At 42.3% G+C, this 20,410-nt stretch overlaps 2 protein-coding genes across 6 annotated transcripts; one reads left to right on the top strand and one right to left on the bottom strand.

Annotated features, from left to right (window-relative positions):
- The first annotated feature begins 4,345 nt into the window (after positions 1-4,345).
- LOC123137560 (pyridoxine/pyridoxamine 5'-phosphate oxidase 1, chloroplastic) lies at positions 4,346-10,211 on the top strand. 5 transcript variants are annotated; one of them, XM_044557369.1, is made up of 14 exons: positions 4,346-4,821; positions 4,945-4,983; positions 5,403-5,570; positions 5,660-5,765; positions 6,422-6,585; positions 6,692-6,934; positions 7,018-7,106; positions 7,195-7,245; positions 7,341-7,431; positions 8,214-8,318; positions 8,393-8,463; positions 9,388-9,483; positions 9,600-9,669; positions 9,827-10,211. In XM_044557369.1, the coding sequence occupies exons 1-13, from the start codon at positions 4,462-4,464 to the stop codon at positions 9,664-9,666; spliced, it is 1,650 nt and encodes a 549-aa protein (XP_044413304.1). In that variant the 5' UTR covers positions 4,346-4,461; the 3' UTR covers positions 9,667-9,669; positions 9,827-10,211. The 5 variants fall into 5 exon arrangements, with proteins under 5 accessions (XP_044413304.1, XP_044413301.1, XP_044413305.1 ...); XM_044557366.1 differs by having other exon boundaries at positions 9,819-10,211; XM_044557370.1 differs by having other exon boundaries at positions 9,788-10,211.
- On the bottom strand, positions 9,842-13,573 carry LOC123137559 (beta-1,3-galactosyltransferase GALT1-like). The gene is made up of 6 exons (XM_044557365.1): positions 12,772-13,573; positions 12,483-12,685; positions 12,124-12,405; positions 11,600-11,779; positions 11,417-11,524; positions 9,842-10,950 (listed from the first exon to the last, which is right to left on the bottom strand). The coding sequence occupies exons 1-6, from the start codon at positions 13,571-13,573 to the stop codon at positions 10,744-10,746; spliced, it is 1,782 nt and encodes a 593-aa protein (XP_044413300.1). The 3' UTR covers positions 9,842-10,743.
- Between the last annotated feature and the right edge of the window lie 6,837 nt (positions 13,574-20,410).

The raw sequence follows: 20,410 nt of genomic DNA, 5'->3' as shown, positions 1-20,410 counted from the left end.
ACCGGCGCGACACCTTGATCTCCATCGTAGCATCGTTGTCGTCCCGCCAATCTTATGCTTCCACGACTATCACTACCGTTTAGTAATAAAGTAAAGCATTACATCGCGATTGCATTGCATACAATAAAGCGACAACCATATGGCTCCTGCCAGTTGCCGATAACTCGGTTACAAAACATGATCATCTCATACAATAAAATTCAGCATCATGCCTTGACCATATCACATCACAACATGCCCTGCAAAAACAAGTTAGACGTCCTCTACTTTGTTGTTGCATGTTTTACGTGGCTGCTACGGGCTTAAGTAAGAACCAATCTCACCTACGCATCAAAACCACAACGATAGTTTGTCAAATAGACTCCGTTTAACCTTCGCAAGGACCGGGCGTAGCCATACTTGGTTCAACTAAAGTTGGAGAGACAGTCGCCCGCAAGCCATCCTGTGCAAAGCACGTCGTAGGAACCAGTCTCGCGTAAGCGTACGCGTAATGTCGGTCCGGGCCGCTTCATCCAACAATACCGCCGAACCAAAGTATGACATGCTGGTAGGCAGTATGACTTATATCGTCCACAACTCACTTGTGTTCTACTCGTGCATATAACATCAACATCATTAACCTAGGCTCTGATACCACTGTTGGGTTTCGTAGTAATTTCAAAAATTTTCCTACGCGCACACAGGATCATGTGATGCATAGCAACGAGGGGAAGAGTATTGTCTATGTACCCTATGCAGACCGACTGCGGAAGCGATGACACGACGTAGAGGAAGTAGTCGTACGTCTTCACGATCCAACCGATCAAGCACCGAAACTACGGCACCTCCGAGTTCGAGCACACGTTCAGCTCGATGACGATCCCCGGACTCCGATCCAGCAAAGTGTCGGGGAAGAGTTCCGTCAGCACGACGGCGTGGTGACGATCTTGATGAACTACAGCAGCAGGGCTTCGCCTAAACTCCGCTACAGTATTATCGAGGAATATGGTGGCAGGGGGCACCGCACACGGCTAAGGAATCGATCACGTGGATCAACTTGTGTCAACTTGTGTGTTTAGAGGTGCCCCTGCCTCCGTATATAAAGGAGCCAAGGGGGGAGGAGGCGCCGGCCAGGAGGAGGAGGCGCAGGAGGAGTCCTACTCCTACCTCCTATTCCAACTAGGATTCCCAAGGGGGAAAGAGGGAGAGGGGTGGCCGGCCACCTCTCCTAGTCCTAATAGGACTAGGGGAAGGGGGGAGGCGCGCAGCCCCCTTGGGCTGCCCCTTTCTCCTTTCCACTAAGGCCCATGAAGGCCCATATGGTTCCCGGGGGGTTCCGGTAACCTCCCGGTAACCCGGTAAAATCCCGATTTCACCCGGAACACTTCCGATGTCCAAACATAGGCTTCCAATATATCAATCTTTATGTCTCGACCATTTCGAGACTCCTCGTCATGTCCGTGATCACATCCGGGACTCCGAACAACCTTCGGTACATCAAAATGCATAAACTCATAATATAATTGTCATCGTAACCTTAAGCGTGCGGACCCTACGGGTTCGAGAACAATGTAGACATGACCGAGACACGTCTCCGGTCAATAACCAATAGCGGGACCTGGATGCCCATATTGGCTCCTACATATTCTACGAAGATCTTTATCGGTCAGACCGCATAACAACATACGTTGTTCCCTTTGTCATCGGTATGTTACTTGCCCGAGATTCGATCGTCGGTATCCAATACCTAGTTCAATCTCGTTACCGGCAAGTCTCTTTACTCGTTCCGTAATACATCATCTCACAACTAACATATTAGTTGTAATGCTTGCAAGGCTTATGTGATGTGTATTACCGAGAGGGCCCAGAGATACCTCTCCGACAATCGGAGTGACAAATCCTAATCTCGAAATACGCCAACCCAACATCGACCATTGGAGACACCTGTAGTACTCCTTTATAATCACCCAGTTACGTTGTGACGTTTGGTAGTACCCAAAGTGTTCCTCCGGTAAACGGGAGTTGCATAATCTCATAGTCATAGGAACATGTATAAGTCATGAAGAAAGCAATAGCAACATACTAAACGATCGGGTGCTAAGCTAATGGAATGGGTCATGTCAATCAGATCATTCTACTAATGATGTGACCTCGTTAATCAAATAACAACTCTTTGTTCATGGTTAGGAAACATAACCATCTTTGATTAACGAGCTAGTCAAGTAGAGGCATACTAGTGACACTTTGTTTGTCTATGTATTCACACATGTATTATGTTTCCGGTTAATACAATTCTAGCATGAATAATAAACATTTATCATGAAATAAGGAAATAAATAATAACTTTATTATTGCCTCTAGGGCATATTTCCTTCACAGAAACTTTTTGTTATTGTTGCCTACCAAGTATAAAGTTTCACCTTTTTTGTAAGTTGCAAAAGGCTCATGTTTTGTATGTTTCTTATTAGTGTCAGATATGTCACCGTTTTTGCTAAAGTTTTGTGTATCTGACATAAGCACCACTAGTTGCTCAACAACAACACTGTTTTTGCTTGAACATGGTATACAAATTGCCAAGAATAGCTTTTAGTTTTTCTCCTACCAGAGTTGTTATGAAAGTATAGATTTGTTATGCAAGTTGCTTCCATCAGTCTATTTTTTTTGCCCCACAACATCTTCTTGATTTGTGCTTATATCATGTAACTACCTCAGATGCCTGATAATAAGACTATTTTTGCCCAAACAGGATGAGCAGATTGCCAAGTTTAACATGAGCAGAGAAACAACAGTTCTATGGGGTTTTTTGATGTGATTTTAGGGTTTTTTATAATGTGTTCTTATGTTCTTATGCATCAGGGAAGGCAGCAGAGTTGCAGCAAACAAAAGTCATGCTGGATAAACAAGAGTAATTCTGTAGAGGAGGATAGCATAAGGGCAAAATTAAGAGAAAAGGTGAGTAATTTTTGATGGATTTACCTCTGTACTTCTTCTCCAACATCCCTTCCTGCGTTTCTCTGGTTTCTTCTCTAATTTTTTAGCTTTTCGTGGTCACCATTGCAGGGCTATGAAGGTTTGTAGATCTGGGATCGTGGAACTGGCCCCTTTTCTTGCTTTCTTGCTTGGGAGAGAAGAAGATGTGGTGGAGAGGGTCTGGCTGCAGGCTCCTCAAGGCCCAGGGAAAGCGGGGATGGGGGCTGGTGGGGGTTCAGTAATCACGTGACACGGTTGGCGGGGCTGAGGGTTGGCGGGGACCAGGTTTTCCAGTGGGGGAATCTCTTTCCTTTTTTTGTGACGGGGGACAGGCTCTTTCCTTTTCTGGGAGGCTGTCAGGGAACGCTAGGGAGCAGCCGGCTGCTCCCTAGACGCGTCCATTATAAAAAGTTCACCAGAAGTACAAAGCATCTCAAATAAAAAAATATTAAATATTTTTTTTGAAAGAAAGAAGGGCTTTTGCACCCCTCTGATTTTCATTAATGAAAATCACATCGTTCAGAACTACAAGGACCAGCTAAAGAACTGAAAAGGAAAACAACGACAATGCAGCTATTCCCAGCTCAGGCTGGCATAGCCACATAGCAAAGACAACATTCACAAACCTACAACAGCAGCAGCGAGTTCTAAGTTCAAATATACTGACGTCATTACACTCATCCAGGCTAAGGATCTTATATCCCAAAAGACAGAACCAAGACAACAAAAGGACAGAAACAAGTGAGCCAGCCGCCCCTCCAGGATGAGTTTATGATTCCAGCCGCGCCACGTTTATTCTCCACCCTTGCGAGGCCGCATATACTTTACTTGCTATCCGTTCTAGTAGTCTTGCCCCCCTGCTCCAGTGCTTTTTTTTCATTGCTCCTTTATCTGCAAAATAGGCCAATCACACATCCAATGTGTCATCATTTTGATTATAGTCATAGGGTCAGAATTTTTTTCCTTTCAAAAACGACCCCATTCCTGGCTTTCCACGGCGCCCAACACACTTGGCAACCCCTACCACCACCATTTTTTTATCATCTCTCTTAAAAGTGTTTAACCATACCCCAAAACAATCTTGAACTGACGATGGTGTTTTTATCAGACCAAATGAACATTTTATTAAACTCCATATTAAGGAGGCGGCCGAACAATCAAATAGTAGACGATCAACTGATTCATTTTCTCACAGAACACATAGCTTTTCCCCTTCCCATCCCCTTTTTAATAATGAATCCCCATCAAATATAATGAATCCCGTTTAGCATTTTTATTATCCGAAAATTATGGTTCAGACGAAATAAATGAATTTCTAAACATTTTTCGTGCATCAATTTAGCGGTACGAGCCTATAGAACAGATCCTGTTCAAGTAATATGTAACCCTTGACACGCCACATCACCCATCTGGCTAGCAGCAAGCCACCCCGTGCATGACAGACACACCAGCCAGCCGGCTGAGCCAGTCACCGCGGTGCGAGCGGCCAGTCCCCGGCGCCGCCAGCGCTCGATGCTGACCGCCGTGTCCAAGTTCCGCAACAAATCCGGTCTCGCCAGCACCACCCGTGTTATGCCCTTCTTCCTCTCTACCTCCGCCACCGCCACCGCCACTCCGCTCTGCCCTCCTCCGTCCCCATACCCTAGCCCCCACTTCCGCCTCCCTTCCCCGCCCCGCCGCGGCCTCGCCTTCCTCGCCGCCTCTGCGCCGCAGCGGGACCTGTTCCCCACGCCCAGGCAGGCCATGGCGTCGCTGGCGACGTCGACGGCGGCCGCCGCCGCCGCGGAGGTGACGCACCTCTCGCAGCGCGACGCTGCGGATATCGACGAGCAGCTCATGGGGCCCCTCGGTTTCAGCGTCGACCAGCTCATGGTAAGTGGCGAGGAACCTCGGCCCCCCGCTCTCATTTCACCTGCTGTTGTTAGCGCCGCGGTTGTGGGGCGGAGGCCCTCTGGTGCTGACTCCTTGATTTGATCTGGGTTTGCTTCCGTGCAGGAGCTCGCCGGGCTAAGCGTCGCTACTGCCGTTGCGGAGGTACAAGACACATGACTTTCTGTGCTGCTCTTGAACTGTATTGCCATGTTGGCTTCTTGTTCTGGTTGCCGTGCTAATTACCAGTTAGCTGGTTAGTTGTCTGAGTAAATTGTCTAGCACTAGACCGTCTAGACTATGCAGCAGCAGCAGGTTGCTGTTGTTGCGAAATGATAGAAAGATGTCGCCATTAAAGGACCACTACAAAGAAAATGAGTGGGCAATACAGTACTATGGTCTCTTGATAGTTGTGAACTCCCACTAACTAGTTGAAAAGATAGGAACTGATCAGACATAGAAGGTAGTACTAACGTTCTACGTGAGCTATCATCTATGTCCTTGATCATGTTTGTCTTTTCAGGCCCCTTCTTTCTTTGTTAGTTATTCTTTCTGTTTAGTGAAAATTTTCATGATCAACACAGGTTTATAAGTTGAGTGAACACACAAGGGTTCTTATCATCTGTGGTCCGGGAAATAATGGTGGTGATGGTCTGGTTGCTGCTCGGCATCTTTATCATTTTGGATACAAGCCCTTTGTTTGTTATCCAAAACGTACAGCAAAACCTCTGTATTCTGGCCTTGTTACTCAGGTAATCTTTGATGGACTCCATGATTTTCTTGGTGTGTCATATGGTACCCTTTTCCAGTATTATTCTTTTAATTATCTTTTATGTTCTAGCTTGAATCGCTGGCTATCCCGTTTGTGCCTGTTGAAGACCTACCTCAGGATTTATCAGGGCAGTACGACATTGTTATTGATGCGATGTTTGGTTTCTCATTTCATGGTATGTGTGATTTTTATATCCTGTTAACCTTTTGTGTTGTTCTGATCTGCGGCCACTGATTTTATGTAAAGCTCATGTCAGATATTTTTATCATTTACATGTTTCCCCTGTTTTGTTCCATGTGAATATTCTATGCCATATGAATTTTTTTAAAATTAGTTCATATGTTCACATTGAAACAATGTTGTTGTTGTCCCTGTATCAGCAGTAGTTGAGGAGCTGAATGTATGCATAACACATAGGTTGTACAAGTCAGAATTATTTTATGCATAATCTAATCAAAACAATGGTTGAGCTCCAAGCATAAACAACAATGATTTTCAGGAAAGTGTTAGCAGCTTTTTGGGTAAATTGAATTTGATCATACTCATACATCACATGATTATTCAATAAACACATGGGGTTACTGTTCCGGTATCAAGTGGTATTTTGGAATATAGGTATACAGAAGGGTGCCGGGAGCAAGTGGCTTATTTTAATGCAGAATCTTATAAAAGAAAGAATGATCTGTAATCTGTTAATTAAGAAAGTACTGCTACCATTTGAAGTGTGAACTGAATGGAATTGCACTAACAGGCTATGTGATTGTTTTCCTCAGTTATACCATATATTTTCTCCATCATTCTTATATTTTGTTTTTGGAAACTATTGTTCAGGAACACCCCGTCCACCCTTTGATGATCTTATCCAAATGCTTGTTTCATTGAGTGTTGTTGGTGATTCAGCGAAAAGACCGCCAATTGTTTCTGTCGATATCCCTTCTGGGTGGCATGTAGAGGAGGGAGATGTCAGTGGAGGAGGAATTAAGCCTGATATGCTGGTTAGCATCTATTGAAAGATTTTTTTGACGAATTCATGCATCAACATTATAGATAACCATTTAACCATGACAAATTTTAGTTCTCAAGTTATTGCGGAATGTCCAGGTATCATTGACCGCACCAAAGCTCTGTGCCAAAAAATTTACTGGACCCCACCATTTCCTAGGGGGTAGGTTTGTTCCGCCTCCCATTTCAAGCAAATATGGGCTTGAACTTCCTCCATATCCTGGAACCTCTATGTGTGTGAGAATTGGAAAAGTGCCGTCAGTTGACATTTCATCTCTCAGGGAGAATTATATTTCCCCGGAACTTCTTGAGAATCAAGTGATGCCTAATCCGTTTGACCAGGTACGATTAACTTGAGTAATTCCAGAAATCATAAGCCAATTTTTCAATAATATTATATTCTGATGACTGTTTCTTTGCTGTAGTTTCGTACTTGGTTTGATGAAGCAGTTACTGCTGGCCTGCGCGAACCTAATGCCATGGCTTTAACAACTGTCAATAAAGCGGGAAAGCCGTATGATTCTCTTTCCTTAATGTTCCTTTCAGCTTGCAAAACTGGTTACTAATAATGACAATTTTCTTTGTCGTTAATTTATGGACAGTTCTTCAAGAATGGTTCTTTTAAAAGGCGTTGATAAGCAGGGATTCGTTTGGTACGTTAAAAATCACCATTTTAAACAATTATCCATCCATTCCAGTGAACCTCCTTACAATTTTATTACTCATGCCTTCATTGGGTCTTGTGCAGGTACACAAATTACGGTAGCCAAAAAGCGCATGATTTATCGGAAAATTCAAATGCGGCACTTCTTTTCTACTGGAATGAGATGAACCGACAGGTGATTTTACCAACCGCATGTGCTACAGGTATTATAGGATAATTTTCATTGCCTGCAGTAGCAAGAGGGCGAAAGCAACACAATGGTAGTCCTTTACCAAACTATACTGTGCTTGCTGTCTGATATGTGAAATATGGTTTCACATCTTTCAGCATAATCTGGGTTTGCACTTATTTGTAAGCTGATCTGTTAAGTAATCCTCTCTTTTATCTGTGTTCTTCTTTTCTGATCTTTTCTCAAATCCGACATTCTTCATTATTCTACCATGTATTTAATTATTAGACTAGGCCTCATTTCATGTTTCATTTGATTTTTGGTACCAGTTATAAGTGAGAACAATAAACGTTGATGCATCTGGAGTATTCGTTTAGCAAGGAGTAAGGAATGAACTCGTGAGGCATGTTTGGTATATTTTTATGCAACATAGTTTTCAAACCAGGCAATAGATTTACCAAATGGACTTTCAGTGTGGTTTAATAAATTAATGTGAAACAACTTTGGTTCAGTATGTGTTGAAATATAATGGGTCTTCAAGGCAAATAAAGGACATGTTGGTTTGCTTGGTAATTTCAGTTTGGTGTTGGTACATTACATGTTTTTTGTTTTTAAAACCAAATACCATGCCAAATTCCTATTTACCGCATATTTGTAAATTCAGTCAGGTGCTCAGTTCATTCTTATCTTTAACGCTCCAGTGGAACAATCTGTTTCAAACTGACTGAGAAAACAGTGTATACTAAAAGTGCTCTTGTTGGCTGATGCTGACCTTCATCGTTTCATAGGTTAGAGTAGAAGGGTCAGTTCAGAAGGTCTCAGAAGAAGAATCTGAGAAGTATTTCCACAGCCGCCCACGTGGAAGTCAGCTTGGTGCAATTGTTAGCAAGCAGGTATTGTTGTTCTAGTTTATGTTTGTCGCAGCATGCTTCAAAGCAAAATCCATTATTAACTATGCTATTTCTAGAGCACTGTCATTTCTGGAAGAGAAGTTCTCCAACAAGCGTACAAGGAATTGGAGCAAAAATATTCTGACGGGTGAGTCAGTATGCCAGCTGCACCCATGTTTGGTCTCGATTGCATGTTTCTGTAAGCATCCTTGGGTGTTTTAAAGATAGCTAGGGGATTGGGGAGTAAAATATAGATTATTGATGACGAACAAGGGAGGAGAGATTGATAAATTATTCTTGTTGGTTAACTTAGATTGAATAATACAAGCGTGTGCCCCCATATATAGATGGAAAAATTACTTGACCCTCAAGAAAGGATTTCCCTAACTCTCTATAATTTCCTTCTCAAATAATATGCTTTATAGAAATAGCATCTGTAAGAGCTGCAGCTGATTCGATCAAAGAACGTGCTACTTCCATGAAAAGCCGGTCTTTTTGTCATCCATGCCATTTCTCTTTTTATTGACACGAATAATTCACCCTAGCTGCTTTGTTTCCAAGCAGTTTATTTCTACTTTACCACGTTAATGGTAACTGCGATACCAGTTTAATACTCCTAGATCCAAGGACAGGGCAACACTGCCATAAACCCGGTTTCGTGAACAGTTGTCAAAGTGCTAAAATTTATTTGGGGGTGTACTCAACAACCTTAATATGTTGCTCCCACTAATATATCTGCATCTTCATATTGCATATTATTTGTGAATACAACATCATGAAAAGCATGCATATATCTGGAGCAACGGAAATGGATTCATTTACTCTGTTCTACCTCTGGAGAGAGGGAGATGGAGAGTACAGCCCAAAGGCTCCATAGCCAGTATGTCGGTATTAGTGGGGCATAGTTGGCATGAATCACTTATGTCCTATCTGTGATTAGATATGCCTATTAACTGCAGTTATTGTGTCAATCTAAGCTGCTAAAGTGTAACAATCTTTAGTTAGCTGCTGTATGTTAATCCTGAATTCTGGCTTCTTCTTTTAACCCCATTGCCGTTTTCTTGTTCTGCAGTAGCTTCATCCCAAAACCTGATTACTGGGGTGGCTACAGATTGACACCAAATCTTTTTGAGTTCTGGCAAGGCCAACAGTCTCGTCTGCATGACCGGTATGTTCTGTACATTTGTCATTTGATTATCAATTTTGATTTTGTCAGAAACCCTCATTTGAATATCCGTGAACATGTTAACGTAGTTTGAACACAATACTTTTTTATATAAACAGGCTACAGTATTCACAGCGAGAAATAGGTGGGGGTACAGAATGGCACATCCAAAGGTTGTCCCCTTGATCAGTAAGCTCCTTAAAGCTCTCGCCTCTTGGTAATAAAAGGGGGTGTCGTTTTGGCACCTGCGCACACTTTTTCCTGGTACCTAATGGACTGCAATTTCTTGATTGGAGATGTGCGCTAGATGTATTTTTGTGATATATATGTGAATGCAGAGAAGCAGGATACGTGAGGTGTATGAGCCGATTTAATGCAGCGGGCCCAAACTCGCGAGGCAGGCTGTGAAGATTGCTGTTATGTTGCTTGTTTGTTTGACGGCTGGCGCTACTCCGAATTCACACGGGCCATCGGTCCAGGATGTGCAACCCTTATGTTCCATGGTTTCCAGCCTGTAACCGAGGACTCTCTCTTCACAATGGATACTTCTCATGTGCTACTATTTCTTAGTGTCTCGACTCTTTTCACATAAATGAATTGGTGAAAGTCTGAACTTGCCGACAAATATGTAGAGTCCATTTTCCTGTATTGACGACCGAGCTCGTCAGAGTTGTGTTGACAAATTACATGGTATTTTCCTCTCAAAATAAATAAATTACATGGTATACTAACTGCACATGGTTTAAAACTTGTATTGGTACATAGATTGCAAAATTATCTTATTACGGGATGGAGGGGGTGTTAGTTAGACTGAGACACCTCTGATGCATTGGGCACAAAACAGAGTAATCCGAGTTACAATGTGAACTGTGAGTTCCATGCTTGTTGCTTTGATTGGTTTTGATTGACTAATTAGCTAGTCAGTGGTAATGTTTTTACTGCTTTCACACGCATTTAGCAGGCCCTTGATAGCTCATGAGTTAATTAATCTTTCTGATGTGAACAGACATATAGTGGGTACTAAATCTGAATGTGAACATCATTGCACTGAAGATCTTGTGTCTACCGAGAAATGCTTGTACCTACAGTTTCTATGGATTTCGTGATCATGAATTGGGACTGGAAACATCGATTATGCGTCATAGCAACGTACATGTACGGATGCAGCTGTTGGTGAACTCAAAAAAGGATCATGATTTAAAAAAGTTTGTGGATTTCTAAAAATATTCACATCATCAGAATTGGTTCTGCATTACTAGTTAGTTAGTTGCAGCACATAGCTTGATTTGTCCTTAGGAGTGTCTCCCATATGCATAGCATATTCCTTGGTTCTTGATAGTGGGCAACAATGTACCCCTCCTTACAACCATCAATGTGAATCCTCTTATCTGTTTTGTATCTCACGGGTAAACCGCCCTTCTTCATTTCGTCAACCCATATGCCCATCGCGACATCTTCTAGTTTGAACATCTGCATGAATGAAGGATGTAGATGACATCTTGTTTAGCTATACAATCTGTCAGAAGATCAAATAAATAAGAGGCTAGACTTAGGTACAGTAGAGTTCTTTTTAGAATAGCGAAATTATAGCTTGAGTGTGCCTCTTTCAGCTAGTTTTTCCTTGTTCCAGTTGGGAAATCATAGCTCATTTTTGCTAAATCAATATACCTCTAGGCGACTTGGTTGTGGTTTGGCACTTGACCGGTCTTTTGTAAATTAGTTTTCATCTAGCATGTACTTTCTTCGTTCCTAAATACAAGTCTTTTTAGAGATTTCAATATGGACTACATACGGATGAATGTAGACTTATTTCAGAGTGTAGATTCACTCATTTTGCTCCGTATGTAGTCTATATTGGAATCTCTAAAAAAAACTTATATTTAGGAACGGAGGGAGTATATTACAGAGCCATAGGTTACACTTCTGCCTGAAATACCTTTAGACGACTTGTTTTATACCAAATGTTGATTGTCTTTGCGATGTCTTGTGAAACCACATATCCTGGTCCATGAGCCCATGGTGGGTATTTCTCTTCAGGCCATTCCTACAGAAGCAGAATACATCAGAAATCTTAGCACCCATTTTTATGGCAGCCAACCTTTGTATGTGGGGACATTACCTCTGGGCTTATGTACCACTTGCTTTCACTATTCCGGTGAGGACCCGAGTTTGAATTGATGCGACCATAGAGCAGACCGTTGCTGACATTAAGCTGTTTTACCGAGGAGTAGATTTCGTGCACTCGAACAAAAGCATCATCATCTGTTTTCATCAGATACTTGGCTGACACAGCATTGGTCTGTTCAAATAGATCAAAGTTGAGCACACAAAAGCAAAATAAATGGAGAAGCCTAAATTAATTGTGAGAAGAAGATCAATTTCTACCCCATAGATGCATATTGCCAGTGTCTTCCATGTAATCAGGCTGTAGTAATCGACAAAGGGCAACACCTGAATGTCACCATGTGCGCGTGCCTCGTTCCGGAGTTCCTTATTCACCATCAGGTTTGTATGCTTTTAAGCAAAACAGTACCAAATTTGGTGTCAGGATTCTGGACTGTCTTAATATGTAAACGGAAGCAGTAAAAGAACACTTTGAAACCCTTGTCAGTTGATTGAAATAATTATTGTGTAGTCTTTTACCAGGCGAACGAAAAATCGGACCGCAACTGTTCCGTTACGCACTGCGTCATATTGCATCCACGTCCTCCGAATCGCCATTCTACGCTTGAAGTTGTTTGCTGTTGAGAAGATGCCGATCAGAAGGTCGAGATCTTTGCCGGCTGGAATAGGTGATGACTTGAGCATTTCAAGATCCAAGCTGTTCTCCAAGTCTTCGGAGGTAGGCAGTCCACTTGCAATGGCACCTGCTAGCTTGAAGTCACCAAAAACCCTTACTTGAGTGCCAAACCAAGGTTCCGAGCCCTGATAACAGAAATTCCAACTGTAAGGATTTGAGCAACAATTGCAATTATTTCATGATCCACACGGAAGAAGATTACCGCTCTGTATGCGAATGAAGTAATATGTTTCCCGTCAACCGTCATATGTATTCCTTCGAGCCCTATCCGGAGAGTTGTGATAGCAAGGTAGCCCTGCCTAAAAGGAAAATATGTGCTTGGCTTTCCACCTTGCTTGAGACCAGTGTGACGTGTAGAGTTCATTATGCTGCCCACCATGGAATTGCATCTCTCCAAATCATCCACTGTGAAAGATACTTCAAGATAAGTAGTGTGAGGCACCACAATAATAGCTACTGTAATAAGCAACTAATAAGCTTATTCAAAGTACCTTGAGTTGCATTGTTGGAGTTATTGTAGGGGCAACGGTCCTCATAACCCCAGCCATTACTTGCAGTGAAGGCGTTCTGCACTATGGCCGGACCTTGAGCAAGTTTATCGCCGGTTAGACGAACACCGTACCGCAGCACAATGGGTTCTTCAGGTTCCCCCGGGAGTGCCGTCCCAACAAGATCAATCCAGAAGTTACCAGACAGGCTGCCAGGAGTGCCTATGACAGTTATGGAAGAACCTGCGACGAGCCCACACGGTATGTCCATGGTAAAGTGACCGCCCGCCGACTTGGAGGCGTCCATTCTGCGAACCGAGTACGGGCAGAGCCTCCGCTTCTCTGTTCCCGGAGAAGTTGCATTTTGAACCGTTGTCATCAAGTTTTCCCATGCGGTTCTTGCATCTTTGATCGCTTCGGTCGCATGGGGAAGTCCAGTGGAGACATTGGTTAGCTGCTTCATATGGTTCCATGTGTCTAGCCAGTGTAGCCTTTCAGTAGAGGAGTTTCTGGGATCTAGACTGCTTGAATCATCCGCTGGTGATGATACCACCCTAGTAGAGGAATTTCTGGGATCCAGGCTGCCTGAATCATCCGCTGTTGATGATACCACCCGCGCATTCGCTGGATTGGCTGCTGGTGCATCTGCGTCCACTCGGTTGCTGAGCCATGCAAGGGGATTGGCATGGAGAATATGATAGCGGGATGTTCCTGATATGGGGCTGTTCAATATCAAATGTCGCACGATAAGCGGAGAAAAGAAGGTGATCAGAACTGCGATGCAGAGCTGCTTTGTTGTCCACATCTCCGATCTCACTTTCTATGGATCCGTGGCAATCAGGCAGGGCACTGCTGATTTGAATGGAAAAAACTAGCCCTTGCACTTGCAGTCTATCCAGCATAGCACCTGTCGATGCAATTGTCGTTACTTCTTTAGCTTCAATGTAAGCATTCTTTTCTCCTTAGCATGCCACATGCATCATATACAATGGGAACAAACTATGCCATAGGAACTGAAAACTCTTTTAGTTTTTGGGTTAACTAGACCTCCTTTAGCGAGTGAAGTGTGTGCATATTTATATTATGTGATAAGAATTAAGAAATACTACCACAGTTCTATAACCAACGTAAACATTATTGTGCCAAATGAAATAGAGAATATGCATTTGATAACTTTAATCGTGGGACAATGATCGTTATGCCCTTTTAAAAACACTATATTCATGACGTTGTTTGTGTGTCTTGCATTAAATCAATGCATCTATCACAAGCTAGCTTATAACTTTTGTGCGATAATCAATACATCATACTCATTCCCTATCCATGACTAGTCGGGTCGGGTTTGGGCATCGCTCATGGCCAAGAAAATGTGCCCATACCCTATCCATGCGAGCCCGGTACCCACGGGTACCCGTGCCCTTGAGTAAATTGCCATCCTTGGATATCAATATAGCGTACATGGAGCAACCTCTCTAGATGGAGTCCAAGGATCAACAAACCAAAATTCTTGTGGTAAGTTCACCATGATCGACTTGATCATGCCGACCCTCCGAGTTGTTATGGTGAGGTTAGAAGCTTTCTTTCCCAGATTCGACTTCGTGGGCTTGTCGCAGCTGTAGAGAAGGGGGCATCCTCTGGAACCGTATTCGCAGTTGCTGATGGGAACGTTGGGGAAGCGTGTGAAGAAAGATCAGGAGGCAACACTTGCTTCAACATTGGAGGCGCCATGTCATGCCCCCGCCCGCCCTATTTTTTGCTGAGTTTCAAGGGCCTCGTAAGCCCCTGAGTCCTAAAAATTCAAGATGGGAATGAGCCGACGGTATCCACTAGGGCATTTGTCTGACCCATATTTTGAAAGCCAGGTCCTTTGGCTCGGCTTCATAAGAAAACTGGGTCGGGGGAGCTGGTCACCATCGGCCCACCGGTACAAGCGGGTCTACCCAAATCTAGTTGTCCAAGGTTGTGGGAGATATTAGTGCATGATTGTTATTTTAAACACTAATATATGGAATACTTATATTCAGAAAGTTTTTATTAGTTAGTGAAACACAATAGTTATGGGAGCACCTTCCACCAAGTCATTTAATGAGCTTTTGACCATGCACACAAGTTGCAAAAATTTGTCTTGTGTTTGTAGAAAATATCAACTTTGAGAAGGGATCCATTGGGGAGTAATTGGTCGGAATCTAACTTTGTTGCTAGATGATACCCCACACGTTGTTGGGGGAATGTTCTGCAATCTATTTTAATGAGATTTGGTGGTATGAAATATGAATATTTGGAGTAATAATATGATAAAGTACATAAGCTTTTTTGTGTTTGAATTTTTATGGGATTTTTTTGTGTTTGATTATTGCATAGATAAAGTATACAGACGATAATAGAGTGGAAATTATCATGCATATTTGCATGTTGAAGTGAGATTTTCCAATGCATTGTTGGCTGTTGAGGTGGGTGTTTTCTCATGCATTTGCATGATGAGGTGACATACTTGCATGTTAAGAGAAATATATTAGTAGGGACTAGCTATTTAGATATTGAAAATCATGTTTATGCTTAACAATGTAATGACAAAAATATGTAGTGTTCACGAGCCCATATATGTACATAATCAAGAGATGTTGGCCATACTTAATCCTTTTATTCCTCGGGAACGTCATACTTACTCCTAACCAGTACTACAATTAAGCAAACATAAATATTTTAATTTTACCGAGGTCATTGAATCATTGACTTTAGAAAAAAAGTGTTAGATTAGGTATAATAAGATGACGTAAGTAGACTATAAAAAGTATCACATTAGATTTGTACTGAGCTGGAGGATAGATGGGAGGAGAGAGAAGAGAAGCGCGTTGTAAGTTAATAGCGAGATACAACCAGGGCTCCAGAAATCTTTGTGAGAGAATAAGATGGGCAAAGTATTGATGAAGTTTAATAGCGAGCTACAACAAGTTCTGCTTTTTGTATGATTTTTTAACGCACCTTCCTATTTTTTGTCTGTATTATTCTTTCTGTATATCATACATAGATAGATAGATATTAAAAACTAAAACTATTTTTAGATCCTGGATTCCATGGAGCATCAATTATTGAAAAATACAATTTTTTGAAGTTAAAAAAATGTACCCATGTACACAGGGATGTATACTGCATTTATGTAAATTTTCATGATGAATACGTTTGGTGCAAGCTAAAAAAACTTGTATTTCTAACACATGCGCTATTCACTATAAATATCCATGATATTTCTTTTTGCAGCTCACACCGAAATGTATTTCATCATGAAGTTGTACAGAAATGTAGTATACATCCTTATGTACATATGTGTTCTGTATCAATTTTTTTAGAACATCAAAATATATTTGTTGATTTTTTTCATAAACCTTTTTTCATTAGAAAATTAACCTGAGCGTCCATGTCAAATCCAATGAACTTGTATAGTGCATTCTTTAAAATTTCTTGGCGGGTAGTTTGTCAAATTAAAGATACGACGATGCAACGCCAGGAACTGCCAAATGTGGCATGGCGACAGACCGGGCGCCTCCGGTCCAGTCAAGCCTGCATTTGTCGTTGTTTCACGCGGTCTTTGAAATGCGTAGACGGCAGCCAAGCCCTTCCTTTTTCTTCTCCCTTTTCTTATTCTAATGAACATGCATGGCGGCTATTCCCAGGTGACGATCTTTGATTTGTTCTTCATCGTCAGACCTGACTTTTTGTTCCTTCTCCAAAGCTAAGCTATGTACCCTTAGTAACCCATAAACACCTGCTTCTACATACCAAACTTAAAGCAAAACGTGGATATAATCTATTTACTGATGATGAATTGCTAAACGTGCATCAGCTGCCAAGAAACTGCATCGTATTCTCAAATGAGCAAGAAACTAGCAAAGCACCGGAGTATAACTAAACGACCTCCTACTTTGCATGCAAGGGAGGATATGGGATGACGCTTACCTTGTTGCTTGCTTGTACTGCTTCGATCTTCAACGCTTCCGGTGGGAAGATGTGCTCGTCATGGCGATGATGAGGAGGAGGATAGAAGATGGCGACGAGAAGAGGAGGAAGGGGAGCAAGCGTGTAATGCTAATGGGCGAGAAAATCGAGGGAGCAAGTGGTGCAACCGGGGCACGCTTAAGGCAGGTCCTTATTATAACTTGCTAGTGCCGATACGCGCCAAGGCCCGCCCATGTCAGACCTTGTGATCAATGAAAAAAATAGCATGCTGTAACAAAATAACGTGACCTTAAAAATATACTATTAGCAAGATATTATACACTTATTTATTTAGCGAGACATTACTTAAAACATTATTACGTTTTTTTTCTTTTTTTCGAAAAGGGGGGATCCCCGGCCTCTGCATCAGCATGATGCATACGGCCATCTTATTAACAATAAATCATCCACAAGGTCTCAAAATCTCAAAAGTAGCAAAATAAAATGAAGAAGAAAGGCTCACACAGAGCCCAAAGGCTAGATACACAAGCTAGCCAAATAAAGGATAAACCACAACCGGTTGGCTCAAAAATAGACAGGTAAACTAATTGCCTATCCTATTACATGACCGCCATCCAAACCGGCTGAAGATATCCCGAGCTACCGTCTCCCATCGGATAGCACCAGTAACTAAAAGCTCCCTGGCCTCCGTCGGAGTGAGTAGCGACCAGGAACGGATAAGTGCCGTAGCTCTGAAGATAACCTGCAAAACATGAATGTTTGTTGTTCTGTTAAAGACAAGATCATTTCTGCAATTCCAAAGCGCCCATACTAAGGCGCACACCCCCAAGCGAATATGTTTTGCTAACCCGGGCTCTACCCTGTTGAGCCATGTTCCAAACAACATGTTATCCGAGCTTGGTGGATGAATATTGAAAGCAACATGAACAGTTGTCCAAAGAATTCTAGCTAGTGGGCAATCAAAGAATAAATGATTAATGGTTTCACCCTGATCACAGAAACTACACCTAGTAGGTCCTGTCCAATTGCGCTTTGTTAAATTGTCCTTTGTTAAGATAACTTGTTTGTGTAGAAACCACATAAACACCTTGATCTTTAAAGGAACTTTGACATCCCACACATGCTTGGAAGAAGGAATCGAGCTCGAATTAATAACATCAACATACATTGATTTAACTGTGAATTCACCCGACCTAGTGAGATTCCAGCGCAGTTTATCAGGTTGTTGTGAAAGTTGGACTTGCATCAGTCTCCTAACTAGATGTAGCCACTGTTCCCAACGATTGCCCACTAACGATCTTCTAAATTGAATATTAAGGGGTATCGAAAGAAAGACCGTTGCAACCAGAACATCACGCCTTTGGACAACACGATACAACGACGGATACTGGATTGCAAGGGGTGTACCTCCGAGCCAAGTATCCTCCCAGAATCTTGTGCTGGCACCATTACCAACTATATGCTTTGCCCTCTGAAAAAATGAAAGCTTGCTATTAGCGGCGGTATAGTATGCTATTTTTTTCACTGCTTGTGATCGATGGCACGATTAGAATACTCCTTTTGTCCGGTTTTATTAGACACTCTTATTTTGAGTCAAAATTTGATCATAGATTTAGTTTGTAAAATGTAAACTATATGTCTCAAATATTATCATGGAAAATCTCTTTTGAATACAAGTCCAACAATATACATTTTTATAGCATATACTCTATTTTCTTAGTTATATATATAACCAAAGTTTGACCCAAAATACTAGGAGACCCAGTAAACTCGAAGGAAGGAAATAGATTCTTTACAAATAAAGTAATGTGCTGCTATGTTTGTTGCTGTTAGAAGTTTCAATATGCTCAAAAATCAAGACTTCAAGACAGCGTAAAATGGCGAGGATGTCAAACTCCGCATACAAGGAATAGCATCCACGACCAATACAACCACATGTTCCTTCCTACGTTTTGGTTTTGGTACATAACATCTATTTCTTTTCTCTCCACAACATGTATGTTTTCTTTTGCTCTCGATCCCGTTGCTACGACGTCTACGCCCCTAGTTGATGAGCACGCCTGGAGGTGGTCGTCCTAGTTGATGACGACGTTGGCTCGTGCGAGGTTTCAGCTACGTTAGAATTATGCAAGTGGTCATTGGAAGTTGGATGTGATACCATTCTTTGACGAGTTCGATTTGAGGCGGCGAATTCGGGGTCCGGGAAGCATGGGGAAAATCCCTGGTCGACGCGCCACAAAGGTGTGTGATCCGACACTCATGCTGGCCCTGTTGATAGACTCAGAAAGCCCATGGGCGATAGTGCATTCCGGCTCCGATGGATCTCAGGTGTACACCTCAGTGTTGCTTGTTTCTTGGTGGTAGGACCCTTTTTTTCCTTTATTGGGAGTGTCCTCTTCAAAGTTTCAACACCATTGTATTCTCTCATGCTCTCTTGTTGTTCCCGCATGGATTAGTTGCACCTTTTTTTTTGTAAAACAACCCCTTAATCTATTAAAGTTTCCAGCAATACAAGAACCCCTGTAAAAATACAGAAATTACAGTAAGGTCCCTGGGGAACCGACCAATTGCAGCCTCCCGAGCGGGCTGACGGCACGTCGCTGCCGCCACTCCACAGCCATCGTTGCCTGAACGGACCACTCTTTGGATGGTGTCGCAGACGGGAAGTCACTGCACCTAGGCCCTGGAGGACCAACACCCTTGAAGCGAAGTCGTCTCGCTGGAAAGAGAATAAATCTCGAAGATCATGCACCGGCCTATACAACACAAAACTACAACCTGCACAAGACCCCTAGGAACTCCATTGCACCATCACCGGCCCCCTCTCGAAGTTGGCACTTTGAACCATCAGAACGACCGCCCTCGCAGGACGGTGACCACACCCCGCCCTCCTCCACCCCGATGACCCACAAGTATAGAGGATCTATCATAGCCTTTTCGATAAAATAAGAGTGTCGAACCCAACAAGGAGTATAAGGAATTCACTAGTAGTTTTCAGCAAGGTTTCACTGTAAATGATGTAAAATAATTTGATAGGTTGTTTGATAGCAACATAATTTGTAACAAGATAAAAGTAACAAAAGTAATAGAGTGCAACAAGTGGACCAATCCTTATGTATTCTAAGGATAAGACGGTGGTATTTCTTGTAATAGCTAAAACGCTCTTGAGGCCACATGGGAATCTCGCCAAGTTACTTTCACCACGATTCATTATGTTACCGTTCATTGATTCAACAAGTGTTGTGTGGATGGATCGGAGATAATGTATTGCCCTTACTTGAACAAATACCTACTTATGATTATACCTTCCATGCAACCATCCGCAATACAGGAGAAGTAATTAAGATAAATCTAACCATAACATTAAACAACAGGATCCAAAACAACCCCTCACGAAACAATTCATAAACTGGGTTTTGGGTTTCTATCACCCCCGCAACACATCATCTACAAACTAATTCCATAATAATCTATTCCCCTAGGCCCAAAGATGGTGAAGTGTCATGTAGTCGATGTTCACATAACACCACTAGAGAAAAGACAATGCAACATATCATCAAAAATAATCAACTTCACATGATTACTAGCAACAAGACTTCTCCCATGTCCTAAAAAACTAATGGATCTACTCACAAGACATCACATGAATAATGACAATGGGTATAAATATAAGATAAACAATGAGAAC

This window comes from Triticum aestivum, chromosome 6B (assembly GCF_018294505.1).
Source record: "Triticum aestivum cultivar Chinese Spring chromosome 6B, IWGSC CS RefSeq v2.1, whole genome shotgun sequence".
Taxonomy (NCBI): domain Eukaryota; kingdom Viridiplantae; phylum Streptophyta; class Magnoliopsida; order Poales; family Poaceae; genus Triticum; species Triticum aestivum.
This window is presented reverse-complemented; position numbering and strand designations above follow the sequence as displayed.